Source organism: Ammospiza caudacuta, chromosome 3 (assembly GCF_027887145.1).
Source record: "Ammospiza caudacuta isolate bAmmCau1 chromosome 3, bAmmCau1.pri, whole genome shotgun sequence".
In the NCBI taxonomy this organism is placed as follows: domain Eukaryota; kingdom Metazoa; phylum Chordata; class Aves; order Passeriformes; family Passerellidae; genus Ammospiza; species Ammospiza caudacuta.
Genome location: NC_080595.1, coordinates 40142647 through 40169885, shown reverse-complemented (window position 1 = coordinate 40169885; position 27239 = coordinate 40142647). Strand labels below are relative to the sequence as shown.

General features: G+C 40.8%; 1 protein-coding gene across 1 annotated transcript; it reads left to right on the top strand.

Annotated features, from left to right (window-relative positions):
• Positions 1–31: 31 nt before the first annotated feature.
• ZNF318 (zinc finger protein 318) lies at positions 32–26287 on the top strand. The gene is made up of 10 exons (XM_058801913.1): positions 32–394; positions 5360–5505; positions 10319–10955; positions 12141–13562; positions 15973–16072; positions 16800–17086; positions 20292–20495; positions 20957–21056; positions 22061–22179; positions 22570–26287. The coding sequence occupies exons 1-10, from the start codon at positions 32–34 to the stop codon at positions 25306–25308; spliced, it is 6117 nt and encodes a 2038-aa protein (XP_058657896.1). The 3' UTR covers positions 25309–26287.
• The last annotated feature ends 952 nt before the right edge of the window (positions 26288–27239 follow it).

The window sequence follows — 27239 nt, the reverse complement described above, 5'->3', positions numbered from 1 at the left end:
GCCGCGGGACCCCCGGGCCGCTGGCGCCATCATGTACCGCTCCAGCAGCGGCCGCTCCGGCCCTTCGTCCTCCTCCCACCGCCTGAAGGAGGGCGGCTCGTCGGCGTCCCGCGCCTCCCGTTTCAGCACATCGGGGCCGGGGCCAGGCCACGGCCGGCCTCCCCCGCCGATGCCCGCCGCCGCTTGCGCCGCCGCCTCGCCGCCGCGCTCCGCTTCGCCCCGTCCGCCGCCGCTGCGCCGCCACCGCTCCCCATCGGGCCACCGCGGGCCCTGCCGCCGGTCCCCGTCGCCGCACCGCAGCCGGAGGTTGCCGTCGCCGCCGGGAGGAGCGGGGCTTGGCGGGCCCCGGGGCCGCCGGGGCAGCGAGCACGGAGACGGCGGCAGCAGCAGCCGGGTAAATACTGCGGTGCACCCGGGGGCTCGGTGCGGGCCCTGCCCCCGCCCGGCCGGCTGTCAGAGCCCCTAACCCGGCGCGGCCGGGTCCTCGCAAAATTACACCGGCCCCGGGCTCTCCCTGTGCTGAGGGAGAGCCGCAATTCCCCCCTATTCCTTAGAGAGCCAAATAGAGGAAAAAATAGATTTCCATTTTAAGTGATGTCTTCTCACTAGTTTCCATTGCATTTTTATTTGTCTTACTGGCTAGAGCCATTTTAGAGAAGGTTCGAAGATGATGCTGTCTTTTCGCTAAGGCAGAAGATGTCATTTTCCTCCGTTGAACACGTTGGGTTGTGCTAGTGCATAAATATCGTTTAACTTACGGGAATATAACTTTTTAGACAGCATGTTGAATGAGTACTTTGTCTGAATTCTTCCTGCTGTCACGGCGGGCGTACAAAGAGGGCTGTTACTGATTTATGTCTTTGAGAGGGATTATTTGCTAGGCACCGCTTTGTAGCTGGGGCTGTGCACAGGGTGTCCCAGTCTTCTCACTTTGTCTTGGCAAAGTCTGATTTGGGCAAGCTCTGTTTTGGTGTCTGTGGTGGTGGATGGCATCTTGGATGCAGACACCTTCGTAATAAATCAAAGTGTGAAGACTTCTTTTTTTTTTGCGTGAGTGGGATTGGCTCACCTAGGTTTTGTGTTCTTGCTCCTTGGTGCAGTGATTGTTTTGTCTGGTGACTCTGAGCTGTGGTGTGTAGTAAGTTCATTGTGCATTTGTACTACCGTGAAAGAAGAGATTTTCGTACTGGGGTACTCTAGGCAGTGGTTCCATGGTCACTCAATCCAGCACACCTGCAGTTGCAAAGAACGGTGTGCTCGCCTTTCCCTCTTGCTTTGCAGTATATTCTGCCCTCTCCCGTGTGCTTAGACGTGGATTTGTAAGTGGCAGAGTGGGCCGATGTGAGGAAACAATGTAGCTGAAAGTCAGTCCAACAAAAGTGTGTTATCTCCTGGTCCATTGCCTGATGGGACACTCCCAAGGGAGAATGGGGATTGCCCTTTCTCGTGATGATACAGGTTCTTACTGGATTTCTTTGGAGCTGCAGCCATTGAAGAGCTCATGGGTGATTGTATAGTGCCATTAAAATTCAGGTATTGGTGTTATTACTTATGAAAGGTGAGTTGCCCTGGAGATGCAGGAAGATAATGTGGTTTTGAACAGTTAAGCCTAGCCAGGCTACAAAACTTGCCTCTGGCCATTTGTTTTCACGTTGTATTTCACCCTTATCTCCATCCTCTTTAGTTTCCTGTGTGGTGCCGTTGCAAATTGCATTACTAATAATATCCACAATGAAAATAAGTAGTTTTTAAAGAGGAAATGTTTTTCTGTCTGATTCATGTCAGTTTGTGTTGTGGCTTGATGGACAGTTGCATGTTCACAACTGATGGGTGGCAAACCTGGGATACAGGACGGAACTTTCTTAAACTGCCGTCACCATCACTCAGTCTCCCATTTCACTGTATCCTCGATAGGCTGTGAACCTGTGCTGGCTGTAACAAAACTTTCAATGCTGACTGTGTTGGTAGTTCAGACTTGGAGAAATTTGATCTAGGAGTTTTAACTAGAAGCCTCCCACTCCCTCTTTGATGGGGGGGAAGGCCACTAGAAACATCCACTTTACACGAACGTTAATTTTTACAAACTCTGCTCTTCCAGTGTTACTTTACACCCTCCTGGCTCAAGTTGAATCAGTCATCTCAGCAAATTGTTACAGATTGATGATTTTTTATTGCCAGTTCTAACTTCAGAGAAGGATTGAAAAACTATCCTAGAAATTAGGCGTTAGCAGGTTAGCTGATGCTGTACTGATGAGCCAAATGGATTTTTTGTTTATTTACAGGATTACTGCATTTAAGGAAAGCCCTTCTGTAGGAAGCAATTGTCACAATAAGAGATCTTGAGACAATTAAATAGAATTCTTCAACCTATATTGTGCTGACTCTTGCGTTTGCTAAAGCCCAGCGTAAGTAATTCTTAGAGTGTAACATCCACAATTTTTCCATGGAAGCTTTTGTCCTCCAACAGGTGTTTGACTGGCAACTGACACTACTTCTTCTTCAAATTGATGTTACAAAGCATAAAATATGTATGTAGGTTTGTTTTATTTTTTAAAAGTACTGTTTACAAAAATAGGGTTAATTAGAGAAAGGTAAAAGCTGGGATTATGCTGTCATTTCCCAAAGAGTGGCACTAAATGTGATGGAAACAGAGCAGACAGCAGATATGTTGGGTTATCGTGACTGGTCAGGGTAAAGTTGTAATAAAATTTTTAGGATTTTATGACTTAAGACCCTGTCTTCTCTTCAGAAGCTTGAGAATATGAAATGTGCAGATGTGGGAAGTTACACAAATATATTAGTAAGTGGGATTTTGGAGCTGTCACAGAAAGGGCATGAATTCAGAAGCCCAAGGAAGAGGAATTTAGGTTGCAGTGAGGAAAGAGGATTTGAAAGAGGGGAATATATGCATAAGGGTGGGAGATGTAATATCTAGAATGAAGACACTGTTGGGTATGGGGTTGAAATGGAGAAAATAAATTTGAGTACAAGTTCCAGGTCATTGTCCCTGTCCTATATATGAATTGAGGTATGAAAGCAGCAGCCTCAGAGATTTCTTACTAAATTTTCTTGTTTCTAGGAGTTGTTTTGGTTTCATATTTTGTTGTTGTTGTGATTTTTTAAAATTATTATTATTTGTGAGACGGAGTACATGCATTTCCAGGTTACAGCATTGTTGCACATTTTGTTATGCATAATGGGGTGCTGGCAATGGAGCCATGTACTGGATGTTGTAGGTAGGGATGGTGTTAGTTTCCTAATAGCTGAGGAAAACTTTGTGGTGATTGGAAGAACGTGGAGTGACAGCAAAGGTTTGGGGTGAGTACTGAAAAATGTAATGGAGGAGAGGAAGGTCAGGGCTTTACAGTGAGAGGTTTTGGCAGACTTTGATTTGCTCTTGCAAGGCTGACACATGCCGTTTTTATTTATCCCTGCTGATCTGCGTGCTTGTTCTTTTTAAAGGTTTGTTTTAGCTTCTTTGCTTTCTTGTAAGAAAATTGGCTGAGATTAGAGGACTGGAGCGTGTGGGGTCAACAGAGGATGGAGAAATGACAAGCAGGTATGCAACCTGTTCAGTCATATGGCAGTGGTAACTGTGGTTTAGGTGACAGAACAGGAAGGGAGAAAAACGCAGTGCAGTGCATACATAGGTATGACTAGTGGTGGTGTTCAGCGCTCCAGATACAAAAACCTTTTAAAAGTGGAACTTCTCCAATTTAAAAAAAATACAGTAAAAAATCATGAAGTTCAAATACTTACTGCCCTAACTGCGCTCTCTGGGCAATTTGTATAGATCAGTCACAAGCAATCCAAACATCCCAAACGTTCTGAATGTAAACTATTTCTTTCCTTTGCTCAGAGTTTGTTCTGATATGTAATCATCACTTCTCTGTCTTCAGTGGAGGTGATTGCCATCTGTATGCCCACAGTCTTGATGCCTAGAAGATGGCCTTGAAGATAGTAATTTCTTGAGGCAGCCCTCAAAATTCAGTGTTACAATGGGCACAAGTCAGAACGTGTTTGTATGAGACACATGCACCTTGAATGTGTTGGATCTCAGCCAGGCTGTTGCAGGATTATTTTGTGCTGGACAAGGCAGTTGGTCTTCCAAGTGTGTTTTGATAAATGCTGGGATTCAGCTTAATGAACAAGACAGAAATCACTAATATGTTAGCTTAGAATAAAGCTATATGCACAATGGATTCTAGTACAGATTTGTACTGCAAGGGAATTTTGTTAGGTAAACTTGTAAAAGAATTCTTTTGCTTTTGTTGGAGATTATGTACTGTTCCTTTGGTCTCTTGGAGGATTGAGCTGAACCTGCTGCATGCTCTCAGGGTGGATGTGGACATTCAGTGCACCTGCTGCTTGCTACTGCAGTTTTCAGCAGTAAAAGCAGTGTGCAGTGCATGACTGGTTTGGCAGAACTGAAGCTGCTTCCTGTTAAGCAGAATCTATGTTGTGTTGGTTTAAAAAAGCAAATCAAGGATCTCTGTCTTTAGGCAGTTTCACCTGCTTTTTATGGAACTCCCCTTAACTCTGATCAGTCCTGTATTCCGGTGCTATATTTTAGCATAATGTGAGGCATAACTAGTTAAGCATAATTTACCAGTGATGGTGTTTTGTGTACTGTGTATGTGTACAAAGGAAGGTCTGTGCAGAGGCAATGAGCTCAGGTCTTCTCTGCTGTAGATTCTTCCAAGGCAACTTTATTTAGTTTACTCGGGTTTATCTCTACCAGCTTTAAATAATGGTAATGGGAATTTTAGACACCTATAGACGGTGTTTCTAGTGGCATTGGTGTTTTTAGTATTATGTTGTGCTTATCTGCTGAAAGCAGTATGAGGTGAGGAAAACTGTTAAAAACATCACTGCTAGGAAAATCTTTGTTTACACTGGTTCATGTTGTTACTAAAGTTGTAAAGGGCCAGAAATCCAGACACTTTATTCAGAAATTCCTGGCACTGTTTTTTATGCAATGTTTATTTAGCTGCTTCTTCACTACAAAGAAAGAAGAACAGCAGCAAATTTGTGACTTCGTGACTTTCTCTTTGGTTTTACATCTTCCAAAATGGTGATTTATGAAATGAATTTTTGAGTTGAGAATTTCTAGGTAATTTAAATATGGAGCATGTTGTTAGCACCTGGGATGAGAAGTTAAATGCAGTCAGTACCCTCCCCTTTATTTAGTAACTAAATAGAATTGAAGTATTTGGAACAGTTGTTCTTCTAGTTTGATTTTTCAATTGATCCATCCCCCCAAGTTGAATTTATTAAGCAGTGCAGAATCACTTTCCTTTCTGTGGCTGAGATTAAAACCCCCTGATTGATGGGCTTGCACTCTCTCTTCACTTTACAGAGGCGCTCTCCGAGTCTCCGCTCTGAGTCTTCCCTGGAGCACAGTTTGCGGATTACTGTTGGCAATGACCGCTATTGCATTGGCACGCCGGAGCGAAGGAGGCTGCCTGATAGACTGGGCTCACCTATTGATAACCTGAGTGACAGGTATGCTCCTCTGCTCGTGGGGATCCACCTGGGTGAAACTGCGTGGGAATGGCTTTGCTGGATGAGATCAAGCATCTCATTAGCCCACTGAATCCCTGGGGAAGGAGGGTAAGCATGTAGTGATGCTTCCTAGGAGTATTGCCCCAGCCTCTCGCAAGTTGTGGTACAGAAAATTCCTGAACAAAAGTCTCTGCCTGTGTAACTCTAAACAGATACTTCTTTAATTTTGTCAGCTGCTTCTAAATCCCATATAAACTAAGCATGCACATCATATATTGCAGGAGGGAGTGTGATGTCAATCCCTCCAGTGCTTCCTTCCCCTTAAGGGTGGATGTCACATGGAGAATCTTCATTTGACATTTCACTGCTTCAGCCACCTTCTGTTTCTTATGAACCTACCTAGTCCTTACTGAAAGGAAGGTTGTTTGGTATAAAGGTTGTGTAAAGCTTCAACTTCCTCATTTAATTGTCTACTTTCATGATTTTTGAGACTAGTCTAGAAGAAAACTAGAAAGCAGCTTGAAGGAGATTATTAGTTTGACTTTAAAAACCTTGCAGAAGAGAACATGGTCAGACAGTCTCATACAGTATGAAGGAAGTGTTAGAATTCTTAGGATCTCTTGACTGAAGTTGGAGAGAAACAGTTAATGGAGAGAATTCTTTTGTGTTAAAATACTTCACTGCTGTGAACAGTGAAGTGTAAATATTAGTAGATACAATTAGGAACTCTTTGCCTTCAGTAGGAGAACCGGTATAATCTGGTGAAAGAAAATCAGAAAACTGTGCCAATAATTCATTCTCTTTGTCTTGAATTGCAAAATTAAAGATGGCATAGCTTGTGCTCTGGAGCATACAGTTGCACTTTCAGCTCAGGGATAAGCATCCAGCACAGCAAAAACCATTACCACTTCCATTTTTGATGCAAATATCATCAACTGTTAAAAAAAAAAAGAGAGGGAAGTGAGCAGAAGAAATGAATTTCCTGTCTTTCTCAGGTGTAAAGTTAAGTTTCAGCAGGTGTAGAAAACCAAATGAGAGTTTGGGTTTTGGTACTGTCACTTTTATGCCTTTACCTCAGTTCTCCTGACATCAGTGTTTGATCTGTAAATCCCCTGTGCGGTCTGCAGTCTTGTAAATGAAATGAGTGTGTATGCTCAGGGACAGTGCAGTGGTTGGAAGGAAAAGGCAGTGATGTGTTGGGAACTGGCACTTCTCTGGCAAATTAGGTACATTTGAGGGCAGTGGATGGTGGTGTTTGTCCCATTGCTTCATGTTCTCAGGTGAGATTTTAGATTTAACCTCTTCTGTGGTGCTGATGCGTGGTTAGAAATAACATCAGGTATAGTGCAGTTTATTTAATGTAAGAGTGAGAAATCACAAAAGTTGACTTCTCTATTACAGAACCCATAGATGCGAAACAGAATGGTAAGAATAGACTCCAGAGAAGGTTTAAAAGTGACATGAGTTAGAATGAGAAGAAGATAAAGTGAGACCATGTAGAGTTTAATCATTAAATGACTTCCTTGTATTTGTAGTGTAAGTATACAAGAACTTCATGTTGTTACTTTTTTTTTTTTTTTTTTTTTTTGTCTGATCTGTGCTGGCTGCACTTTTCTGAGTGTTGCCCATTGTCCAGAAGCTTAAAGTATGTGACAACCAAGCCACCTGTTAGCTTTTCCTGAATTGTCTAGGTACTGCTTCTGAATTCTAAGTTTCTTCACTGCTAGCCATTTTATTTGTTTTCAAAAGACACTTGGGTTTTGATTAAGAACATTGTTTATCAAGTATTTTTCATCATGTATTTTTTCCCTTCCCTGAGAGGCTGCTCTGGTACTGGGACACTGACTTTATGTCTATCACTGGGCTGTAAAATGGTCTTTATTGTTACTGCTTCTATCACATTTTTATTTTGTATGTGGTACGTTCTCATTCTAATTAAAAAAAAGCCAAAAGAAAAAAGTGTTTCCTAAAGATGTCATTTCAAATTTTGAAGTAATTGGAACAAATAATTCTGAATTTAGTTATTCTCAGCTATTTTTGCTAACTACTGTACTTTGATATTTCAAGCAATCACTTTGACACATTATTCTCTGTAATTTACAGGGCCTTGGGATGGTAGAGAGGTTCATTAGTCTATAAAAGAAATAAAATACCAAAGGAGAGAAATCAGGGAGGCTTTTAGAGTCTCCTGCAGCAGTGGATTTTCAGGATGCCCCAGGAGTTTTTCGAAGGGTGTTTGTTCCCATGCAGGTCTGTCCTAAAACATCTGTAAGAGCTTACCCCATGTTTCTAGGGAAGCTGGTCTCCTGCACGTGTCTAAATAGGCACACTGAATGCTGCTGGACTGTGAGGTCAAGGTCACCTGAGCAGCTTCAGTTTCCTTCTTGGACCAATAAGTGTTTTTTTTTTGTCTTCCAGAATCTTAATCTGTCAAAGTGAAAAATAATAAATCTTTTTCTCTCTCCCCATCTTCCATCTGTCCAGCTCTCAGTATTTTTAAGACATTCTACTACTATCTGTGCTGGCACAAGCTCTAGAGAGTATCCCACCAATTCTTTCATCTGAGGTTGATACAAAAGATAGACCAAATCACTGCAGAGACTTGGTCTGCATTAGGCTGTGTTCTGAAATAGCATTTTTTGGCATGATATCAAGAGTAACAGTTGGCTGGAATATGAACAGCTCATCTGACTCCCTATTCAAAGACTGTGTATTAAAGTGGAGTCCTGTTGATTGCTGACAGCACTATTTATTTCTATTTCTGTGTATGTGAATAAACATACCAAAAAGTAAATTACCTTACACTAGTTGTAGGTCTCTGAGGCATCATGTGTGTGTAGCCTGTGGTCTGTTTTCCATCTCTGAAACTGCAAATTCCAGTGATTCATGGATTCTTTGTTGGTGAAGGAATTGGGATGGTCACAGTGGTACCATCTTGTATCCTCTCTCGAGGATGCAGTAGGTGGTAGTGGAAATCACTGGCTGAAAGCATGCAAACCAATTCAGAGGGATGTAACTCTGTTGGACTGTATGCACAGAAAACATGTTTCAAAGAATTCTGTAAGGCAAGTAATAATTTTTCCCAAACCTGTATTTAATTTTCAGGTTTTAAATTTTAGCTGTTCAAAGTGTACTTGGAATGTCTTGCTAATTTTAAATGCAGTAGATTTGCTGTTCCTTTCTTTCCAAAGTATGATTAAAAATTCCTGTGCTTTGTCACTGCAGTCAGTTTGAATTGTAGGCAACAGCTGTCAGACATGCATCTAAATAATTTTATTTGCACAAAAATCAGCTGAAGGTATATGGTGAAACATCTGTTACTCCATCAGGTGTGTTCATGCAGCTTGTACAGGTTTAGCAGGCTCTCAGAAAACGTGCCACTGGGAATAGATATACCTTTATGTAGGTTGTGAAAACAATATTTATTTATGAAATTTAATTTAGCTATTTGTAGATGTTTTTGTGCTTTTGGAGGAGGTGGATATGTGTAGTTTGCTGAAAACTGGAAAGATGCCATGTAATACAATGGGTACAGGTGCATGCCAGATTTGTTTTATAAGATGTGTTGGACAGATAAAGTATCTAATAAATGCTTTGCAATGATGCAAGGTAAAGATTTGTGTTGATTTTGTTCTTAAATATGCATGTGTAATTTATGAAAATACCCAGGAAAAAGACCTTGTCTGTCCATCTCTATTATTCTTTAGTCTATTGTGAAGAACTGGGGCTGTAATTTATTTGCAGATTTTTTGAAGATGTCTTCTGGCATGACTTGATTTTGTCCCTTCTCAAATCCATGGAGGGACCTTTTGGAGTAGGAGGAGGTGATTTTTGTGGATCCAGGCCATTATACATAGTTTATCTCAAATTGATTCACTCAGGAAAGAGTCGTCTGTCTCATTGATGTCACTTAGGGAGCACATTTTCTTTCTTGGACAATCTTGCTAGATTTTGAAATATCAATAAGTAAAACCAGCAGATTGTAGCTTTTAAAGTGGTTTGGTTTGTTTCTGCCTTATCTGAAGAGAAGTTGCAGAAAAGTTTTTAGGCATCAAGGAAAAGGCCTTAGCCAAAACAGTACCCCTAATTGTAGGTTTCTGTAGGTGTCTGTAGGAACTGGTCCAAAAGTAGATATTCCAAGAGAAGAAACTGGGTATTCTGATGTTATGACAGTTGCACCAGCCACTGTAATAATACAGAGGCTGGCACAGAAGATGGTACCATTACACTTAATCTCCTTGGTTTATAGATACCAGAAACTGTGCTTCTTTTTAGTTATGGGGTTCATGTGATTAGTGACAGTGCTGTCTGCATATCTGTTGGAAAAGTAAATGTTGGTAGAATTTGTGGTCCTTGTCCACAGCTGAAGATAAAAAAAGGATCTGGTTGCATTTGCCAGTGTGAAACTGAATTATACCTTGAATAATTCATAGGAAATCTGACCTTGGCATCTGACTGGGAGAGGCAAGGAAAGGGATTGTGGTCTGAAATATGATAGTAAGAGTTTTTTAAAATGTGTGGTCTCTCACATCCACAGAAACGAATCCATCCTATCAATTTTTCAAGGCTCTAATTCCTCAGTGTGAGTTGAATTGTTCATGTCACTGCATTTGCAGGTAACTTCCTAGGAGGGATGTACAGTACCATTAAAAATAATTCTCCCTCTCTACCCTGCATTTTAAGTACATAAAATGTTGGTTCTGTTTAGTAAGGGAGATGTTATTTTGAACCTGGTTTGGAAATTTCTTACCCTTGAGTAGGAGTAAGACTTTATTTAACCTGATTCAAATACTTCTGTGTTTCTCTCACACAGGGATGATGTGGCTGATGGCCCAATATTCACTAGAGGCCTCACGTGTCCTCGCAGCCTTGAGAGATACCCAGCACACGAAGATCAACCTTCCAGTCCCTTCATCCCGAGGCACGATGAGGACTACCGCAGCCGAGATGTTTTCCTGCACCGCTCAGATTACAGCCCACACTACGGCCGCCGGGAGGAGCTGCCTCCTCGTGCATCTGACAGAGATGGAGACAAACTGAGGAGGTCCCCCTACCCTCTGAGGGCAGAGGAGAGGGGCCGAGAAATAAAGCGCCCACGGTACGAAAAGGATGAGAAGATGCATGGTGTGAGTGCTGAGCATCAGGGTTTCTCATCAGGAACGCGGAACTACCGCAGGCGGAGCCGCAGCCGTAGTAGAAGCCTGAGCCCGTCATACCTGAATGAAGAATTCCGAGAGCTTGACCGTGCAAGGAGGAAAAGAGAAGAGGAAGAGCGCAGCAGAAACTTGAATCATGATGTTTCAGGCACTGGCTACACGATCCCTGGCTTGACTAACACATTACAGACTTCTGAGCCTCGCTATACATACAGGCCTGAAGAAATCCCCCCCATGCCCAAAAAATCTATCTTGAAGAAACGAGTAGAGATGGAAGTAGAGTCTGCTGTTCAGGTTTGGTCTCTGTGTGTCTGTCCATGTGCTTCTGCTTTCCAAAGCAGTTACTTTATGATACAGACTCTTAGTTTGATTTCCGAAATAGGAAAGCCAAATCTTTGTTTCCCTTTCCTTAAGAGGACAGGTATCTTTCTGCAGGGTGATAAAAGTTTGACGTGCATTAGAAACTTTAAATGGTTATGGCACTTAATCAGGAATCATATATATATATATATAAAAATATATATATATATCCCCCCATTTATATATATACACACCTATATATATATATATATATATATATATATATACACACAAATATAGTCTGAGACAGAGTCAAATGTCTTTGTGGAAATTCAACCCATGACACAGAGATCTGGGCCAGCTTTCAAAGAAAAACTGGCTCTCATAGTACCACAGGCAGTCAGGATATTGATTGAAGCTCTTCCCCTGTGGCAGTGTCTCTTTCTTGTTTCTTTATAGACTTAGAGAACTGCCTAATGCTTCTTTAGTACCTCTGTTTCAAAACAGTTTTTAAATTTCCTTACTCTTTTCCCTTTGAGCTATAGGCTGGGATCAGCCCTACTTAATTTGTACCAAACCTATACCAACTGAGTCTCAAAATGAGAGCAATGGACAGATAAGTGGCTGTACTACTGTGATAAACTGACTTTTTGTGTTTTAACACATCACTGATTTGCCTGATCAGTGTTGGTTTGACAGTGACATATTTATCTCGGGAGTGCTCAGATACTGAGCATCCCATTCCATACCTATTACTGGAAATGCTATTTAATAAGGCATTAATTATGAATATCTGAAGAAGTGACTGTGAATAACCTCAATGCAGTAGTTTTTATCTGACTTAAGGTGTTGAAATCCTATGTGACCATGACTAAACTCAAAGCATATCCAAAATGATGTAACAGGGTTTCAGTTTTAAATTTTCAGTTCTTATGCTTGCAAAAAGTTTGAAATACAATTGTGGTTTTGTGTGTTCTCTGAGATAAGCATTCATTGTTGGACAGGGCATTCCAGAATCATCGGGCAACTTGGTTTGTAATCTTCTGTGTTCTCTTTCAACTGCATATTGTCTCTTCTAACACTTTTATTCAGCTGTGAACTGAAGGAGAAATTAACAGGTTCCTTTGTTCTGTGAGGTGCATAGTACCTTAGAAGTAAATAGTATCTTCTCTCTTTCAGCCCGAGGGCTTTTCAAGCAGTCCAGCCCCCAGCAAGGATCTTCCTCTTCTTTCTAGTCAGTCTTCTTTGCCCCAGAGCAACAACATAGCTCCTTTTGCTTCTGAAGTGGAAAACTTTCTCAAACAGTTTAACCAAGGCTCTCTGGTGGAGGCTTCAGACAAGGAGTTGCATGAAGGTTTGTGTGAGTGGAACCCACTCTCTGGGCCCCCCAAAGACACTCTGATATTTGAGAAGTTTGGAAGCTTCTTAAGTCACAAAGAAAAAGTAGAACCCAAGTCAGAGCCCACCGATCGCCATACTGACTTCCTGCTGCCTCATGAGCGGGCCAGTCAGGATGGCAGTGGTTTCTCCCGAATTCTGGGCATGATGGCTGATTCTGTCAGTGCTCAGGAGAAGAGGAGGCGTAGCTTTCCTGACATTGAGGACGAAGAGAAATTTCTTTATGGCGATGAGGATGAGGAGACCAAAATTGAATCTCTCCCCATAGAGAAGCCCCCAGTGAGTTGTGGCAATGAGATAATAATACAGAAAATGAGCCCACCTCCTTCTCCTGCTCCAGCTGTCAAGATGGATCCTTTAGAAGAGCCAAACGCAGAGTACGCAAAGATCCACGACTTGCTCAAGACCATTGGGCTTGACATTGGTGTTGCTGAGATTGGCAAGCTGGCTGTTCGCACCCAGGAGCGCCTCCATGGCAAAAAGCCGGCGTCCCGTTCTCCGGATCGCCGCTCCTCGGACGCCCGCAGGCGGGATGCCTGGGAGCTGCGCCGCAGCCGCAGTGACACTCGATCTCCTGAGTCGGGCCAGCAGCGTTCAGCGTCGCCTCCGGGCTCCTTCCCACAGCCCAAAGATGCGTCCTCTCTTCACAAATCAGACTATGCTAAGAGTAAGCCGGTGGGACAGGAGATTCCTCCACATGCACCAGAGCAGCCTCTTCCTTCTGTCTCTCTCATTCCTTCAATTCCACCAACTCCTGCTAGTTTGACACCTACACCTACTTCTGTTTCCCAATACCAAATTCCCAGCTATTCCCACTACACTGCTGCTCAAATGTCCCAAAACTATGCCCCTCCCACAATGGCTCCTCCAGGATATGATGCATATGGGCACTATATGGCATATGCAGCCCCTGGCTGGCCCATGTACCCCCCTGCCCAGCAGCCTAATCCTACGCTACCAGAAGCTCATGGTCTTCTTACGATGGCCATGTCAGCGAACCCCACGCGTCCCAATCTGCGGGTGATTGAGACAGTCTCTCTGGGAAAGGATGTCCCTGACGTAAAAAGAGACGGTTCTGTGCTTGTTCAAGTCCCTACCACTCCTTCTCATTCCAAAGCACCCCTTCGTCTGTCATCACACGCTCTCAAAAATACCACAGAAAGGATGTCGGATGAAAAAAACCGGGCAGCTCAAAAGCAGAAGGTATGTTAGGTATTCTGATACTTCAGATTGTGTTGGATTGCATGATTGGTGGGGTAGAAGTTTTTTCTCTAAGGTGCACCTTTTTTTTTCTGAGTTGCTCCAGTTTAAAAATAGTTTTACCTAGTTTACTCCTGTTAAATATTCCTAAGCATTTGTCTGTATTATTCAGTGACACCTGTAAAAAATGCATTTTTAAATCTCTCAAAGTTGCATGCCATTGCCTATGGCAGAACAGATGGAATCAAATACAAAGTTGAATTTCTTTGAAGCGCAAAATCTTACAGAGAAGACACATGGTGGCCACAGCTTGGCTTTATTCTGATGAGATTTAGGTATTGAAATACCTGAAGATATCTGGGGATATGTAAAAATCTAAAGGGACAGTGTAAAGAAAATGAAATGTCTTTTTTTACTGATGTTCAGTGGCAGAACAAGAGGCCACTGAAACACAGAAGGCTCCATCTGGACATTCTACATTGTACAAAATACCACGCTTATACCTGTATTAGACATTCTTTAATACATACTGAAGCATATCATCATTCACCATCACATACAATCTTCCCTCTACATTTATATTAATTCTCTTACAAAAATCACAAAATTAGAAGAATTTAAGGGAAACTACTTGGAGGCTCTGACACCAGTTCAGGTCATGTGTGTTAGTGTTTTCCTCTTCTAATTATCTTGGTTTGTACAATAATTAGAAAGTAGTGGGGAAGAATGCATTTTAAAATAGGAAACTGTAGTTGCACAACTGTCAAAGAACTGGATGATTCCCAAAAGTTGTTTGAGTTTTCAGACTGGTGTCCACTTGGTCTTTGTTGTTAAAATAAGGGCATAGAATTGTTTGGGTATGAGGGGACAATTAAAAATCATCTTGTTCCAACCCCACTGTCTTAGACAGGGACACATTCCACTAGACCAGATTGCTCAGAGCCCCATCCAACCTGGCCTTGAAGACTTCAGGGCTAGAGTCCACAGTCTCTAGGGCAACCTGTTTCCATGCCTCACCATCCACACTGAAAAGAAATGCTTCCTTTATATCTAGTTTAAATCTACCCTATTTTAGTTTGAAACTGTTGCCACTTTTCCTGTGACTACAGACCTTGGTAAAATATCTGTACCCATTTTTCTTTCAAACCCCCTTTAGGTATTGAGGCTGCAATAATCAGCTTTTATTTTAAGAGCCTTTTCTTCACTTGTATGAAGTGCTATGTCAGCAAATAAGGAAGCTTCCACTTCTTGCAGGAATTATAATTTCTTCATCTGACACAGCTGAAATTTTGTTCTTAATGAAATTTAGTACTTTTGGAAGAGCTCTCTTGGCTAAAGGTGTGTGCTTTTCTCCTGCCCTGACATACCTTTGGTAGCTCATCTGTGCATCTTGGTAGCACTTCTAAGGCTTTGTCTGCACTACAGAAATCTTTGTCTAGGGATTAGTCCACTCTTTTTTTGCTGGGATGGTTTGGAGTATAAAAATTTGCATGTTCCACTTGATGCCCCCATGCTGCAAAAAACTCAGAAGGAGGAAATGGTGCTTTGATGATAAAAAAATAGCATACAAAGCCAAAACAATAATAAAAAAACTTCTTATGTTATTTAAGGTGTAGCTTAACTGTGTTGGTAGAACTATTTCAGGAAGGATTCAGGGATCCTGCCAATATTGCTGTTGTAGAAGTGATTATCTAGGGGAGTCAAGAGGACTTGTTTGTTAAAGGAGGAGTCTGTAGTAAGCTTTAAGAGCCTTGTGAAGGTAAAAAAGTCGGGATTTGTCTCTTGAGTGAAGCTGGAAAAAAAACTGAAAGAACTTTTTGGGTTTCATTGTAGCATATTGCTTTGTTTCCTTCTATGAGAATCAATGAAAACCAGTGAAAAAAGGATTTGTGAGCTCCTCGTGCCACAGATTTACCTTATTGAACAAGAAACAAATTTCATCCTGATGTTTTTTGTCAGATTGAAGCAAAACCTAACTAACAGCTAAAAGGAGCTAGAGTCAAAGCAGAAGGCAAGGTGAAGGGCTGTGTAATCTGATGGAGCATGCTAGCTGTAGAGACTCTGCATGAGTTTTGAACAGTCATTTGTCATTGATCTTAATTAGCCCTGTAGAAGATAGTCAGCTGAGCCTAAGGGCCTTGGGAAGTGTTGGCAACAAACAGAGCAGTTTAGAGGAATACACTGCCAAAAAGCAAAAAACATTGCCTACAAACTGGGTTGAAGCATGACCACACAATACAGTTACTTTCAGATACAGAGGGAGAGGTTTATTTATTGTGTTAAAATACTCAAGAACATTTTGGGAATAGCGAGCAGTGTTCTATGTCTGGAAAGCTGAGGTCTTCCTGTTATTCTTGCAAGACTGTTTAACTTGGGAAGAGAAGAAAATCCAGACACCTTCCAATTTATTTAGGTGATAGAAGAGAGAGAAAAACTGAAGAGTGATCGAGAAGCACGGCAGAAGAAGCTCTACTATCTCAAGACTGAATTGGACAGGCTTCGTAAACAGCAAGGTAAAGTGCATTACCACCCTCCCAGCCCCTGCTTCTTTTTTCTCCCCCATTGGGATGTGTCACAAGGCCTGGTATCTAGCAGGAGAAGGAGAACCAAAATAAGAATTGTCCATAATGTATTTTCATGCTCCTGGCAATGCACAACTCTTGAAAAAGCAGTGACCTAGTTACTATATTAAGATCAATTACATCAAAATTTGAGCAGACAGTTGCTCTTGCATCTTCTTGGCTTGATAACCTATAGGAATTGTACTTTATGCATTTTAGTGCTTCTTTAGAAGAAGTGAGAAATAGTGACTGAAGATGTTATTGTGCCTTTCAATTTTTCATGAATCTTATCTGGAGATGGAAAAGTCCTCTCTCAAGAGAGCTGATTTTTTGTGTCTTTAAAACGTGTTTGGTCCGAGTGAATACTTAATTCCCTCACCTTTGGAAAATTATACTTTCAGGTTAGAATAGGCAATTAACTTTTGCTTGTTTTGTCACACAGGGAAATAGTAATTATAAATTGATACTCTGTAGGATTAATGGTAATCCTTATGGAGGCACATCATGCAGATTTAGTTATACTGTACCTGAGAGTCAATTCCATCTTTACAACTTCATAGTGAAGATTTAGCCATAATATTTTGTATTAATATTTTACTTGTTGCTGGAATTATTGTACAGATCTAAAGTCAATTTTCCTCTTGCATTTCTGACCCTTCTGCTTCCTTGATTGGCTCAGGCGAGATGTTGAGGAAAAAACGTCGTGAGAAGGATGGACACAAAGACCCCTTGTTGGTTGAGGTGAACAGACTACAAGAGAATATTATGAAGGAGATTGCAGAGCTGCATAAAGAATCTGATGCAGCTGACAAGAAGCAGTCTGAGCTTGACAAAGTAGCACAAATCCTGGGGATTAACATATTTGAAAAACCCCGGAAACCGTCTGTGGAAACTAAAGATTCCTCGGAAAAGAGCAGCAAGTCAGAAAATGCAAAAGGTGTAGAGAAGACATCTTCCTCCAACAAGGTAAAGTCTTCAAGTTTGTGTGCTAACGATTTTCCCACTAAGAGAAGAGGGCACTGGGCAGACAGCTGGTCTCAGACATTTACTAAAGGATCATTTGGTGTCATTTGTTACCACATCTCATACACTGGCTTTGATGGTGCATGCAGGTAGAGTTGATGTATCAGTGTACATAATGTTCCTCAGGTTTTGTGCAGTTCAGCACCACTTACTAATCTTTATCTTGATATTGCTGAGGTGTTGGTTGGCTTGAGCAATATCATGAGTGTGTATAGCTGTTTGGTCTCAGTACCATGCCAGGAGGACAGACTTCTTTTTTCTCTACAGAATTTCTGTCATGGCCTTTCAGACCATGTTTATGGGAGTGTTTATACAGCAAAACTCTCTGGAAGTTGGGAGCATTGTTGGTCTTCTTACTTGGTAATAATAGCAACAAATCACAAGACTTAAAGGTGATGTCATAAGATGTTTTTAAAGGTCAGCATAAGATGTTTTTTCTGTACACATGTTCTCTCTTCAGAAGTGTCAGTATGCATCAGTATGGTCTCTCTGGTGTGGTCTGTACTACTCTGGGCTGGATGTACCAGCATTCCAGAAGACAGTTTTACTTTGAAAGTAGGAAGGATACTACCATCTGAAAGGTTATGCTTGTATTCAGGAAATCAATTATCCTGCTTTTCAGATGTTTATTCAAATATGTAACAGAAATAGCTAATGTGAAATTGTAGATTAATTTTGTGTAGATCTTAGCATATATATTTTTTGCAGAGAGGAAAATATTAGTAGGGTAAGTGATATAAGGAAAACTGAAATGGCCCCTCATCAATTTATCTGAAGGGAGAATGTCAAGAGCATGGAGCCAGGCTCTTCTCAGTGGTGCTGAGCAATAAAACAAGAGGCAATGGGCAGAAACTGATGCACAGGAACTTCCAGCTGAATGTGAGGAAGAACTTCTTCACTGTGTGGGTGACTGAGCACTGGGACAGATTGTTCAGAGAGGTTGTGGAGTCTTTCTCACTGGAGATATTCCAGTACCACCTGGACACAATCCTGTCCCGTGTGCTCTGGGATGACCCTGCTTGAGCATGGAGGTTGGACTGGATGACCCACTGTGGTCCCTTCCAACCTTACTCATTTTGTGATTCTGTATTTTCTCCAAAGCCACTCAAATCTGTTTATCCTGTAAAATTTTCTTTATGCTTTATTGTGGTCTGAGAACTCATTAGGTATCTTTAATTTAAAGACTTGCTTTTGGGTTTTTTTTGTTGTTTCTTGAAACATCTCTGAAATTTACTGTTCACTTACTTTAACAAATTGTTTGCTTCAGTCACCACTTCATATAACTTAAATAGGCAAAAATGTTTGTTAAGTCCTACATTGCATTAAGTTATAGTGTTTTCTTTCCTTGAGATATGGCGTGTGTGAATATACTTCTCATTATTTTAATTTGCATTGTCTCTGTCGCCCAAACCCATAATGACTTGATCCCCTTTTCATAGTTCCTTATTTTAACATGGAAAATTGTGAGTTCTGGACAGGAACACTTGAGTATTTTCATACATATGTAGGCACATGCAACATGGCCTTCAGCCTGTACAATTCACGTTGTAATTCTGATTAACTTTTTTTCATGAAAAGAAGGATGGTGCTGGCCTTTCAACACTGAGATTGGTTGACTCTGCCAACCTGAGGGCAAAAGCTTTTGCCTTTCTGCTTATTTGCAAGGCACCTTGTGGTCTCTTGCTGCTGACCCTGTGTGTCTGTGTGTTGTAGTTACACAGTCAATGCAGAGGTGAAGCCAGTGTCACTGTGCTAAACAGACAGATCACCCTGTCTGGGCTCTAAATAGTAGCAAATTATAAAGGCATCTTTGAGCTGGGGTAATGCACAAACTGGAGTTAAGAGTGGGCTGTCACCTGTCTGTCTGAGAAGTATTGTATTTTTAAAGTTTTGATTGAGATAGTATTTTTATCGGTCTATGTCTATAAATAACATAAACATTGATGCTTGTGTGACATTGTGAACATCCTTCCATGCACCTCCTGCAGATCATAAGCTGATCTCATTGTTCAAGAGAATGTCTGCTATGTTCTTGCTGACAGAATATGTGCAAATATTCCTGAGGTCACTTCTTATTCTGCTACCAAGAACCAGATTATATTGGGAAATAGATATCTGTGGGGTGCATAGTGGCCTGGCTGTCTCTTCATTCTTTGATTTACAGTGCATCTTGTGGAGGGTGGTGTTAAGGAACTTAAAGTTTTAAGGCAGATATTATTTGACAATTTTGAATCTGCTTAAATAAATTTGTTCACTGCTGGTAGTGAATGACTTGGAAATCATGCAACCAACTCGAGTCTGCTAAATTAACTTGCTGTTCTTTCCAGACTGCCATGCAAAATGATAACATGATGGACTTTATGCCATTGAAAATGTATCTCAGAACTCAAAATACATGTAGTACTATTGTAATCCAAATTACCAGGGCTCATTCATGGTATATTTCAGATAATACTTGTTTTGCTACAAGTTTAGTTTAGTATTAATTTTGGATAGAGTCTTGAAATGTCTGTATATCACTATATGGCGTCTTTCTGTACAGGTCAATGTAAGTGCAAACATCACATGTTTAAATCACAAGATCCTTCACCCTATATGCTTAGGTAATTAACAAAACAACATCTTTCTTTTATTATTAAACAGTAAGTTTTCTGGAGAGTTTAGGAACACTCAAATAATCTGATAAAACTGATGGAGTTAAATACTTTTAGTCACCTGATTTTTGCTTCCTTTTCCATTCTGCTTTCATCCAAACTACTTTTATAGTAACTTCTGAATGCCTCTAGGGGAACTATTTGAGGTCTTCTGGGCGCTGTTTGGCTAGTATGGTAAATTGGAACTGTTATGTGAAACCAATAAAGTGGGAAGGGTGCATGCCACAGGGAATTTGTTCATTTGGTTCCTTGATTACCTGCAACCATCCAGCCATTACATCTGGGACCCTTATTGGAACCTCTTCACTGCAGCCACGCAGCATCTTAGTCGGCAATACCAGCTCTCTGAAACAGTGGAATTAACCTGGGCGCTGAAAAGCAGGTGATATATTTTTTTTGTGTGTATGGCTTCTGCTGGAGGCAGGTTCTGAATTCTAGAGCATTTTGTCTGTCCTGCCTTGTCTTAGAGAAGTGTTTCCTTCTGTTCAATTTAGGAATCAAAAACTACTAATGAAAAATCGAGAGGTAGAAGCCCGAAGCCAGCAGAATCCTCTTCACAGTCTTCCAAACATCCTTTCCAGTTGGCCAATATTTATGAATATTATGATGCAGGGAACCACTGGTGCAAAGACTGCAATACCATCTGCGGGACCATGTTTGACTTTTTCACACACATGCATAATAAGAAACACAGACAGGTACGTTGCAGGCTTCCTTCACTAAGTGCATTTCATATTGCTGTGAATATTAACACTAAAACATACATCACAGAACTACATTTACAAGAGAACCTGAAGTAATAATGAACCCAAGAAGTAACTTATAAATTCTTTTCCCCTAATGTTGGACTTGAGCGGTTGTTCAGCTACTGGTGGATTCCAAATAGTGTAAATGGGGCCTGTGTTCAGTTTGCTCAGGTTTGCCACTTGTGTTTACCTGTTCTTTGCAGTCATGTACATTTTACACTTTTCACAGGTTATTTTGTCATTGTAAATTGCAAAGTGGGAGGGAAAAGAGAGGAAAATAAGTTGTTGTAAATATTTGCACATTGATTTTAATGTTCAGTGTTCTAAAAGAATATTAAAAAGGAAAAAGACAAGTGTACTTGACTTGCTAGTGTAATATATGAGCCTATATACCTCTGTCACTGTGCAAATAGACCCTGGATCCTTACAACAGACCTTGGGCTTCGAAGACCCAGAGCGAGACCAAACAAGAGTCCATAAAACGCATTGATAAGATAACAGTTCCTGCCAAAGGTATGTTGATTTTTATTAACTTGGCTGTCATCCCTCTTTGCCCTCCAGCAAGTCCCACTTGCTCAGAGAAAGGAATTTTCAAAACTTTACCTTGGTATAGGACCACATATAGATAATGTATTATTAGGAAAAAGGCAAATTATTTAGTTTCTTGATGGTTCTTGTGTAAAAGGTCTTGAAGCGAGAGTGTAGGAAAAGTGTGGTTTCTTCTCTTTTTAGAGATTAGTTTTTTATTTTGAATACCAGTTATCTTTCAGTGTAGTTCTGAAATAATTTTTGCAAACATATTAGAATTCAGAGCATGACCACAGTAGTTGGCATATTTTGGTAGATCTTGCACAGTATTCCACACAGTCTTGTAGCAGACTTTTCCATTCAGTACATTTTTAGCAGAGGTCTCCCTGAAAATTGACTGATGAGTACTTGTTATAGTGCAGATACAGAGAATCTGAGACAGACATATGGAAGGAGCTGTAACTGAGTTGAAAATTAATACAGGATTTAAAATATGAACATCTGAAAGGCCTGCCAGTGATCAACTCATTTTATTAATCTGTTGTATATTTCTGGTAGTGTCCAGTAAAGAAGAATCTGCAGTGTCTTAGATAACTGTAGCAGGTTCTGTAGGCACAAGGATGCAATCTTGCTGAACTTCAACGAAAATATTTGTGTTTGGTTTATAAACCAGGTGTTTAGTATTTAAGCAGACTATATCAGAAAGATGGAAAATAGATCAAGGCTGTAGGAAATGTTAACCTACTTGAATACTCAATTACCTTAATTCAATGAAGAGCACTTAAATCTTGAACCATAGTAATAAACTTCTTCACTTTGTATGTTTGTTCCTGGTAGTGGGGGTTCCTATGTAACTGTAAGGAGAGCATCATTAACTGTTCCAAAAAGAACGTTGCTGGAGGTTTTGCTGTTGTTCTTTGACCAACTTTGTTAAGAGCTTGGCATTTATTAGGTTTTGTTTCTCTGATAATTTTCTTTGGCCTTTTCAGGCTCTGAGTTTCTGATTCCCATCACTGGATATTATTGCCAGCTCTGTCATGAATTTTTTGGAGATCAGATCTCAGCAGAGCAGCATGTGAAAAGTCATCCCCACAATGAGAAGTATAAGGTTGGTAACTGATGTACTAGGAAAGAGACATTCCCTACCTTAGCTTCTGCTTGTTCTGTCTTCCTTTCCTGAAGAATGTCATTTAACTCTTGAAGTATATGTATTTGGTTATCTTCATTACATTCTACTGAACTAAATAAGCAGAACTTCCCACTACACCAGTACATAGAGATATTTTATCTGCATGAAGCTGAAACATGTCTACTGTAAAGTGACAGCACTGCTGCAAGCAGTTTGTAATACCTCAGTTTCTTGGTAGGAGAAAGTTCCCTGTTAGTGTTGAGATGGCACTTACTGAGCAAGTCAGAATTGTCAGAGAGCTGCATTTATTTGTTTATTTTTCATAGAAATGAAAAATGGTGGCTAAAATGTTGCTGTTTATTTCCACAGAAATACATAGATGAAAACCCACTCTATGAAGAGAGGCGAAATCTGGACCGTCAGGCTGGATTGGCTGTGGTTCTGGAGACAGAGCGCAGGCGGCAAAACGAGCTGAAACGGAAACTGGTTGAGAAACAGAAGGAGGAGAAGGATGAGAAAACCCCAAAACTAATAAAGAAGGAGGAAGTAAAGAGCATCCCAGAGTCAGGAGAAGGGAATAATGAAACCCAAGGCAAAACAGATTCTTCTGGGCGAAAAATTACGGTAAAGCTAAAGAAGGAAGAGAAGGCAGAGGAGAAGAAAGAAGAAAAGAAAGAGGAATTGAAAAAGGAATCACCAAGCCAGACCTCCTTTGGGAAATTCAGCTGGAAAAAGACTGAGAGAGAGGATAAAACGCCAGGAGCTGTTGCAAAGGAAGAGAATACAGAAGGAAACAAAGATGAGAACAAGTGTCAATCTGTGAAATCCCATATAAAGCCCATTGAAATAAAGCTGTCTGGGAAAACTGTTATTCCACACACTAGCCCATGGATACCAGTTGTTTCCACACCGACACCAACAAAAATTCTTCCCAATTTACCAGTCCCCACCATGATTTTCAGGAAGTCTAATACTGCAACAGTTAGTAAACCACCACCTTTGAACACCTTTTTATCCATAAAATCCTCTGGAACTACCACCAAACCACTGCCAGTGGTGAAAGAAACAAATGCAGATATTCTGCTGCCTCCAGATATCATATCAAAAGCTTTTGGAGGAGAAGAAGTAATTTTAAAAGGCTCAGAGGAGGATTTGAAAGCAGCAGAGAAAAATGAGTCTTCTCAGCCTGCAGATAGACTACCTCCACCTCATCCTCCACCAGCAGTCCAGCCAGCAGCTCTCATCCCTGCAGATGAAGTAGCTCCAGGTGTGTCTGAAAGTGAACAGACAATGTTGGCAATGCCTGTGAGACCACCACCACCTTCAACTGCTTTCAGTGAACAAGCAAAAAAGATAGAGAAACGAAATTCTTGCTTGGCCACAGCCAATGCTAAAGATCTCTATGATATTTTCTACAGTAGTGGTGGAAAGGGTTCAGCTGACAGCAAGCTTGCAAGTTCTGCGCTTCCAAATGGAGAAAACCCTAACATAACAAAACCTGCAGATTCATCTGCAAATCACAGAACAAGTACTAGCTCATCCTCACTGAAAGAGGATTCTGAGGCTGTGGATTCCTCACAGTGTAATAGTCACATGACAGGGAGTTTGGTTCCTGTTGAAAATCAGGCTGAAACGAACAAGAAATCACTTCAGCCTCACCTATCAGAAATGTCAGTCACAGAATTACCAGGAAAAAACCCTGTTCCTGGTATCCAGATGCCTGCAGAAATTGGACTTGTTGATACAGGAGGTGGAGAGCAGGCAGGCAGTCTGGAATTCTGTGATCTACGGAAATCTGAGGTCCAAGAGAAGGATGGACAGGAAGATGGAAATAAAACTCCAGTTACAAACAAAAATGTTCGTGGTACCTTGGAGACAGAGACAAAAGACTGGGAAATAAAAGCAGTAAAGCCTAAGCATAGTCTGCACACAAAGACTTTGTTACCTGAGACACAGAGCGAAATTAAACGTTTGGGAAATTCCCATTTGGTGAAGTTAAATGATAACTGTAGAACTCACTCAGAAACTGATAGTCCAGACTTGCTCTGGGGCACTTCCAGAACTAGTAATGGAAAAGAGCAGATAGTCACAACTCATTCTTGTTCTGAAAGTAGTTGGGATCTATCAAATACTCCAAATCCAGAAATAAAATCTGGTTCTAATGAGGTTGATGCTTCAGAACTGACAGAGGGGCAGACAAAAACTAAAAGTACCCTATTAGAAGCTCAAGAAAAAGTTAAACCTAAACCTTCAGGCCATACAGTGTTGGATAACCAAACCCAGAAGCAGGGCGTTGAACGATTAGTCAATACCTGCTCAAACATTGCTGAACTCAGATCCAATCTTGAATTAGTAGCTGAAAATGAAAAAAAGTCATTAGGACACACTGGATCTGATGCAAGATTAGATAATTTTCTTTTCAAGAGACCATCAGAGGATGTGAAACGCATGAAGACTCCCTCCCAGAAAGCAGAGCTTGAATTGAAAAGCACTGATTTAAATCTGGGAGACAATAAGGTAAAACATGAATGTTTCAGCATCCTTTCAGAAGGACTTTTAAAGGAAAATACAGAAGAAGTAAAAAAAATAGAAACTATTGCATCCATTAGGCTAGAGTCCAGTAAACTTAAAAAACTGGGCATTGAAAGAACAGTGAATGAAACAGAGATTACTGATTTTACTACATTGACTTCTGATAGTTGTGAAGATAAAATTTGCACACGGATTTCTCAGAAACCTATGCTGCAGCCTGGATCACAGACCTCAAATAGTGACACTACAGAAGTGGTCATGCCAGTTCTAGAAATGCAGGGCATTTCTCCCACCTCTGAGCTACTTGTGCAAGTGAAGGAGAGCAAAGGTGGCACTGTTGAAATGCTGTCTCTGAGTTGTGACAGAGGCAGCACAGAAAGTCAGGCTTCTGGGTGCGTGGAAACTTTAATGCCTGGGCTCAGAGAAACACATGGGAAGGTGGGTGGCTCAGGAGGCAAGGGAATGTGCACCATCCAGAGCAAGAAGACTGAGCAAACAGAAGCTCCTGACAGTAGTTTGGAAGCTACAATGAAACCAGGAATTTCTGAAAGCATAGCAGAAAGCCCAGTGGGTTGAAGTAAACCCAGCCAGTCCCAATATTTGAGGAGCCAGAGCTGGGATTATGTATATGGTTTTTGTTTGTTTTTCTTTTTGTTCCAGCTGAGAGTTTTGGGTGTGTTTTGCATTCTGTGGTAGGACTTGACTAAAGTGAAACGTAAATCATCAGAAGGCAGTCACATACTTTATTCTGTACATAATTAATTGTGTAAAATGTTTTTCATGTGAATTTTGTTGCCAATTTCTTTTCTACACTATGCTATTAAAATGGAATCTTGTTTATAATGAGTGCGTCTTCTTTATTTTGGGGGCTTTTATTCTTTGACCATTCCTGGTCAAAGATTTCCAGCTCACTCAGTTTGTGTCAGTAGCACCGTGAGTAGCCCAGCTGCTGAGACAAGCTCAAGAACAGCAATTTAGAACTGAGGAAATGGAGACTTTCAGAAGAACTAAAACTCAAAATTTCTTTGAACTGTAATGCATGGGTTCAATTACTTTTGTTGTTTTGAAATGCAAGAATGTGTTCAGAGTTGATTTTATTTGTCTGTTTATCTGTCTCTGTGCTTTGTAATTCCTGTTGTATTACATCTGTACTTGAGGTGTTTCAGTGTATTGTATAAGCACATGTATGGATGGCACATCACTAAGCAAGGGGAGAAAATCTGTCCCGACTGGCTTTTGGAGAAGAAAACTAATCGGTAAGGCTCTGTGGCCTGACACCTGGACCAGACATATTGAGGTCACTTACATGATTTGAAATGGGCTTGCTTTCATTTTATTGTGATCCAGTAACTATTTGTGTTAAATCATTTAGCAGCTGACCAGCTCTGAAGAAGTAGAAGATCAGAACCCTGGTGTCAGGAATTGGACTCGCTTCATGTGATACAGACACATGCATGCCTACCCTGAATGGTCCCCGAACTATTGAGTGTGATGGTTCTCATTTGTATAGCTTGTTAAAGACTAAAGTATTAAATGTATTTCCTTGGATAAATATAACATTTTTATTTGTAAATTGTTTAAAAAAATAAACATATGGAGGTCAACAAGGCTTTCTTCTTGGTTTTTTTCCTTAACTCAGTAAAAGTGTTTTTTTTTAATTAGTTTCTGACTCCTGTAGTAGTTGATAAAATTGAGAAACTGTAGAGGATGAAGATACTCAACAGTTAGCCTGCTCAGTCAAAACCAGTTTATTCCCAGCTGAAGTCAATGGAAGAACTACTGTCAATATCATCAGTGGAAGTCTGAAGTCCTGAACCCTGTGTAAAACCAGAGGTGGGGCATCAGGGAGGGACCTCAGCAGAGCTTGAATTTCTGTAATCACTGCCTGCACATGGACCTCTGGAGAAGGCAAAATCACCGTTTGTCTTCGTTTTCCATGACTGTGTGTGAGGAAGGTATGAAATGTTTCTCATAGTCTTGCAGTGTTTTCATACAAGAAATGTAAGAGCTGTCTAAGCTGAATTTGGAAATGTAGTATAAATGGTCAAGTCAACAGTAAAAAGGTAATTCAGAAGAGAAGAGAGTTTTGAGAAAATCTCTTTGAGCTGGTTTTGTGATGTTAAGCAGTTACTGCATTGAATATAGGAAATCTTTGTTAGTATTGTTGCCCTACTTTCATCAGATAGCTGATTGACTGTCAAAACCAAAGCAAGCAAGGTTTGACATGCTTTGATAGTTTAAAATGGAGTTGGGCAATGAGTAGAGATTACTTTAATCCTGATTTATAAAAAAGTCCTTTGTAGTTACTTCTTGGTTTTCTCCTGTATTTTTTGTCATATACTTGAGTTTGTTTGTTTACATTTGACAGATAAATTTTTCCCAATGTTTTTCCCAGTTTTTTTCAGTAAAGTGCTTGGTTTCTTGTAAATCGACAGAGGAGGAGGGGAATTGATTTTCTTACCTGCCTTATATTGAGAGATATAATTGCAGGGAAGGGAAATATTAAA